This window comes from Diplotaxodon limnothrissa, linkage group LG20 (genome assembly GCF_057381915.1).
Source record: "Diplotaxodon limnothrissa isolate DT_005_m linkage group LG20, D_limnothrissa_male_GT1.1, whole genome shotgun sequence".
Lineage (NCBI taxonomy): Eukaryota > Metazoa > Chordata > Actinopteri > Cichliformes > Cichlidae > Diplotaxodon > Diplotaxodon limnothrissa.
Genome location: NC_140615.1, coordinates 33,559,158 through 33,565,236, shown reverse-complemented (window position 1 = coordinate 33,565,236; position 6,079 = coordinate 33,559,158). Strand labels below are relative to the sequence as shown.

The following is a 6,079-nucleotide window of genomic DNA, read 5'->3' as shown; positions in this document are numbered from 1 at the left end:
GCTTTTAATGTCATATAAACATTCCAGTCTCACTAAAGAAATACACCAAAGCCTCCTGATGCTTGACAGATTTGGCTACACTGATAAAGACTAAAGCATGTACAATTTTTATATTATCTAGTTTTGTAAGCATTTAATATAATTTCAGTTTGTTGTTGTCGAGTTGCAACGTCTGTTTGTTGTTGTTTTTTTATTTCGGTATCTAAAATGTTTTTGTTTGTTTTATTTTTGTTTTGTTTTGTTTTGTTTTTTTCCTTCTAGTTTTTACTTTAGTTTTATTTAACCTTGGATAGGAGCTGGTATGGCCGTCAAGTTCACGAATAGATGTACGCTGCCACACTGCCATCTACTGGTGGGGAGGCAAAGTGCACGTCGGTGTCTTTCCCGGTGTTGGTGTTGGCTTAGCTGTGGAGACTGCTGTTGTTTCAGGTTTGTTGACAGGAAATCGAGTGTAAATGTGTGGCTGGACAGTCCGTTAAAGCTGCTTTTAGTTGTCTCCTTATGTGACGGCTGCAGCTTATTTCAAACAAATGTCTCAGCCGTCCTTTCATTTCCAGTCAAGGCATAGCTAGCAAACTGCTAATTTAGCCAAGCTAGCTAGTAATGTCAGTTAAGGAAATGATAACTTTAGTCAACACTCCAGCTAACGACTTCGCTTTAAACGAAAGGATATTTACTGACAAAGACTGATATTACCATGTAAGCTGATGATTTAATTGTTAGCACTGAGTAATGTTGTGTTTGCTGAAGCTAACTTGCTTGTCGTGTTAGTTAATGGGGGCTATTTTAGTGTCCAGACTGGAGTAACCATAAACTATATATTTACCGTTTAAGCTGTGAGCGGTTTCCAGTCCATTTAGATATGAAAAGGAGAAAAGCAAAACATTAGGGAGCCGCAGACGTGACTTTTTCAAAAGTATTTATCTACACGCATTCAATTATGGGTAGTTTCAATGTGCTTTATTTGTGAGATGATCCTATTTGAAATTTGCTCTAAGTTGTAACGAGATGCCACGCAACCTTTGCTCTGACGTTCCTGTAGATTTTTAGCAACAGCAGTGGCGAAAGTCTGCATATATTTACGGATTTTTATTGTCATTGCAACACATACTCACATGAGGTGAAATTATTTTTTTCGCTGAGGTCCTGGTTAAAGCCAACAAGAATGAGAGAAAAGAAACAGAAGCAAGCACCCTAAAACAATTTGACAGTGTTCTTTAGTATAAATAAAAACAAAAAGTGTATAGTTCAAAGACACAAGTGGTGTTACCTTTGGCTGGGACCACTAGAGTTCAGCAGTCTTACTGACTCTGCTGGTGTAGATGTCTGTAGTAGTGGTGGTGGCGGCAAGGCAGCATCCAACCATCCTCTGTGCAGCTTCCACCACCTCAGCAGAGTTGCCTTCTCTCCCACAGAGCAGCTGCCGTGCCCCACAGGACATGACAGTCTCCACCACGTGTGTAGCTCAGGACTGAACTCCCAAGTCATATATTTTATGTTTATTTTTTAAATATATATTTAAAAAATCTAAATATGTTTAGATTTTTGGTAGAACAAACAAGACCTTTGAGATTGATTGGCGGAAAATTCCTTTAAAATTTTGAGTTGTGAGGATTTCCTGCTCTTTGTAATCTCATAGTAAATGTGGTTTATTGGTAGTTTGAACTGCTGCACAGTCAAAACTATTTGTAGGGTGTCCATATTGTGGAGTCTAATTGAATGTTTTGGAGTAAAAACAATGGTATCCTATAATATGGAGTTCAAGTGCAGAAAATGGAAATTGCACTTTGTGGTGGCTTTGTAAATGGACAATTTCCAACATTTGTGGTTGATCGGACTGTGGAAAGTAAAAGCAAAGAGTCTGTTGCTTTATTCAACAGAAATCTATGCATTTTCTTTTCATCTTCAGTGTGCTTAAAAATATTACAATGCTGATCATTTTTCCGTGGCTAAAGTGTCTTTTAGTGAGTTCCAGGAACTACTTTGTAGGTCAAACTCTGACAGTTGTGGCCTATTGGACTGACATGAATGATAACTTCCTGATGTGTTCATCTCCTCTCTCACAGCGACCTTCAATGCTGTAGATTTCAGGATGGACTCCAGTGGGAAGCCCTCAACGGCACAGATTGTGGTTTTAGCCACAAGCTCGGCTCTGACCGCATTCTTCTATTCCATTTACAGAAGCAGAGCTACAATAGTTGCCAGATTAAAGGTCAGACATATTTCTGCATTTCTCTGTTTATCATATGCAGGGTGAAAATTCCTTACATTTTTAGTATATATTTATTTTTATTCTACAGGAAGCAAAGAAAGTCTCCCATGACCAAGATTTGAAAACCATCCTGTCTGAAACTCCTGGAAGATGTATCCCATATGCCGTCATAGAAGGTTTGCTGAGCCGTGCGGAAAACCTAAATAAAGTAACTTTTATTTTTATTGGGAGTCCTGAAAAATAATTGACACTTATTTATTGCACACTGCAGGTGTGGTGAGATCTGTGAAGGAAACACTAAACAGCCAGTTTGTCGATAACTGCAAAGGTGTCATTGAGAGGCTGACGCTGAAGGAGGAGAAGATGGTGTGGAACCGCACCACTCACATATGGTAAGAGGTTAAATAAATATGTTTTTTTACAGACAGTCTGAATGTTTTGTTATTCAGCTGAAATAAATAACATTTTCTGTTTTCCACACCAAACATCTGTTTTTTAATTTAAAAAACGGAACTATTTATGCTAAGTGATTTTTGGTTTAATGATGGCATGCAGTTATCAAATTCATTCATAAACGTAGACGGAGAACAGGATTACATGCTGACGTTTCGCCGTTGGGAAAAACAGTTGTGTCAGTGTTGTAGTTAGAGGGAGAGCAGATGGTAACGCTGACGCAGACAGCAGCCTGCTAAACAACTCAAGAGCCAAATACTCTGGTAACTAAATTGAGCTTATTTCATGCTGAAGTCACCTTCTTCTCTAATAGCTTTTTTTCACAGGCATGACCAAATATTCAGGGAAAAGAAAAACTGCTGCCAACTGTTTAGTGAGTCCCAGCATCCATTTTCTGCTACTTAACTGAGTCGAATGGGTGGCAGTCTAAGCAGAGATGCCCTTTCAAGGCTATCTGAGAGACATAATCTCTCAACCATGTCCTGGTCTGCCTTTCGGTCTCCTCGCAGTTGGACTTGCCTGAAATGTCTCACTTAGAAAGCGTCCTAGTCAGATGCCCAAACCACCTCAAACTGGCTCTTTTCATTGAGGATGAGTTGCAGCTCTACTCTTTTCCCCTGTCTCTAAGAGAGTCAGAGCGGAGAAAGCTTTTCTCCTTCTTATTCTTATTCTCACGATCTTCTTATTCTTTCAGTCTCTACCCACATGTCATGGTCACAGGTGAGGGCAGGAGTGTTGATCGACTAGTAAAATCCAGTTTTGCCTTCACACTCAGATATCTCTTGTCCAAAGCATACCGGACTCTGTGCAAGGGATAAAAGTGCAGTGCATTAAAACAAGTGTTGGGCGTGCATGCTTTTCAGCCGACGTAATTGAGTATTTTCAGTAACTGTGGAAAAAAATACCAGCTTGAATCTCCCAAAATTGCCTCAAGTTCATTAGGTCATTGCATATTACAAAGGCGGTGTGCAAAGAACGCATGAGGTCCTCAGATTTTGTAGCAGTGACTGACAGGCTGAGGCAAAAGCAATGACTGTCCATTACTGACCTATATCCTTCTTATTAAATCTACCCTACACGTCGGAAAAAACAAGACAGAGAAAAATGACTTAAAAAGTCATTCGCACTTGAAACTCTTAAATATCTTTTTAAATGATTCTTTTAAAAGCTTTGAAAAATGTTTATATGGCAGTTTTACATAATTTGATTATAAGAAAATTGCCGAATAATCTGAGATTATTATTGTCATGCAAAGAAACTATTTAAAATACACTGGAGCTTAAATAAAGAGCTAATAATCAAAAAAAAAAGAAAAAAAGCCCAAAATATGGTTGTTTGTCTTTATAAGCTGAGCTTTGGACTGTTGCTGTTTTCTGATGCATGGATAGTGATTATAAATTAATGTAATGTTTCCACACAGGAACAGCACAGAGAAAATCATCCATCAGCGCATTAACACAGTTCCCTTTGCCCTCGGGTCACATGATGACGATATCGCTTCCACAGTCCGAGTTATACGCCCGTTAGATGCAGCGGAGTTGGATCTGGAGACCACCTACGAGAACTTCCACCCCACAGTCCAATCCTTGTCCAGTGTTATTGGTCACTTCATCAGCGGGGAGCGACCAAAAGGCATCCACGAAACCGAGGAGATGCTGCGTGTGGGTGACAGCATCACAGGAGTCGGAGAGCTGGTCCTGGATAACAACCTGATTAAGCTCCAACCACCCAAACAGGGCTTCTGTTATTTCCTCACTCGGCTGGACTACGAGTCTCTCCTGCGGAAGCAGGGGACCAGCGTTAGACTCTGGAGGATTCTGGCGATTGTGTTCGGCATGGCTGCCTGCTCCACGCTCCTCTACATCCTGTGGAAGCAATACATGCATCGCAGACAGAGCAAGAAGGAGAGAAGCATACTTGAGGAGTTCAAGGAACAACAGAGGAAGCGTTTGCGTGAACTTAACATAGAGGAAAGCAGCATATCCCCCACCAGCTGCACTGTCTGCCTGAGCCAGGATCGCTCCTGCGTGTTTCTAGAGTGTGGTCATGTGTGTACCTGCAGCCAGTGCTACGAGGCCCTGCCAGAGCCAAAGAAATGCCCCATTTGCAGGGCATCTATAGACAGGGTGGTGCCTCTTTACAACAGCTAAAGTGCTAGAGTCCTCTCAGCCTGTTGCAGCCATTGTATACCTTGAAGATTATCTTTCAAAAACTGCCTTTTCAGGCTTAAAACAGGCACTTGTTTCTGCTTTTCCTGCGGCAAATCTCTGTGCTGAATAATAGTGCATTTACAGCTCCAATCAAATGTTCAAATCAGAATTGAAAACTGGAAATTCATCTTGATTGAGAAAATGGATTTTCCTCCTGTCATGTTCAGAGTGAAAATGAGGTCTTTGTGTGCTCACACTCTCACAGATCTTGGCCCTGCTTCCTGATAATCTAAGTCTCTGAAAGCATTTTCTGAGGCGGATAAAAATGGGGTTTATCAGTTAAAAAGCTTGAATGTTGTAGAAACATTTGTGATTGTTCAGTGAGAAAACACAGCTTCAAGTGCAGTTGTCAACGGCTTTCTCTGCTTGTTGCCAAATTACACCAACACCCTTAGGAAATTAGTTAAGATTAAGTCACAGCACTTCTATAAATATATGCATTTTAGCACTTATTATCAACATCTTCCTGTCATTCGTGCAAGTACGTGACACTCAACAAAACAAAAAAGTGTTTTATTAGTCAGAAAAGTCAAATTAAAAGTGTCAATCGCCGGTTACGGTTTGATTCTGTTTCATGTTATTACATTAATTTGCTACAAAGAGAAAATGGGCGTCGTACAAAATATAGCTGCTTTTCATCTGTGTCTCTGAAAGATCATCACAGGGCTTAGAAATTAGCATAAGCAATAAAAGCTGCAGTTAAAACCCCTCCCAGGCCCTTCTGCAGCCTTTCACAGCCAGAGCAGAAGGCACACTTCAATGTTTGAGTATCTCTAAGAATGTCTGTAAGTTATTTTGCATTTGGGAAACTTTTTTTGTTATTGATGTGGATAATCCAATAAGCTTAGCCTTGAGGTGCTTTTGGGAAACGGGCTCATTTTGCTTATCTTAATTTGTTTTGTTTTCCTGCTAGCATTTTTTAAGGGAATGTGTTGTGGTCATTTCTAGCTCTGTGTTTATTCTTTGGCTCTATTAAAGTAGCTTTACATAATTCAATGGTCGAAATTATTTATCTCATACTGGACCTTGGTGCAGCTGCTCAGTTTCTTCACTGTCAGAAACAAGCTGATTTAGCTCCTCCACATTTAAAGCTGTCGTCTTTTATAAAGATACTTTTTGTCATTAGCATCTAAAGGTTTAAAGAAAACTTTGACCACCCAGAGGGCAGTGTTTTAATAGTGGATGCTGCTGTTTAACCTTTCTT

The 6,079-nt window shown here is 40.1% G+C and overlaps 1 protein-coding gene across 1 annotated transcript; it reads left to right on the top strand.

The window, feature by feature from the left end:
• Positions 1-377: 377 nt before the first annotated feature.
• mul1 (mitochondrial E3 ubiquitin protein ligase 1) lies at positions 378-5,865 on the top strand. Its single transcript, XM_085344710.1, has 5 exons — positions 378-429; positions 2,067-2,212; positions 2,301-2,388; positions 2,484-2,604; positions 4,086-5,865. Exons 2-5 carry the CDS (start codon positions 2,093-2,095, stop codon positions 4,813-4,815), a joined length of 1,059 nt encoding a protein of 352 aa, XP_085200836.1. The 5' UTR covers positions 378-429; positions 2,067-2,092; the 3' UTR covers positions 4,816-5,865.
• Positions 5,866-6,079: the final 214 nt, after the last annotated feature.

What these genes read in the sequence shown, in the direction of transcription:
- mul1 (XM_085344710.1), top strand. Translation starts at nt 2,093, where the DNA reads ATGGACTCCAGTGGGAAGCCCTCAACGGCACAGATTGTGGTTTTAGCC. An exon ending in CCCATATGCCGTCATAGAAG is followed by an intron (nt 2,389 to 2,483) that starts GTTTGCTGAGCC and finishes TGCACACTGCAG; the next exon opens with GTGTGGTGAGATCTGTGAAG. An exon ending in AACCGCACCACTCACATATG is followed by an intron (nt 2,605 to 4,085) that starts GTAAGAGGTTAA and finishes GTTTCCACACAG; the next exon opens with GAACAGCACAGAGAAAATCA.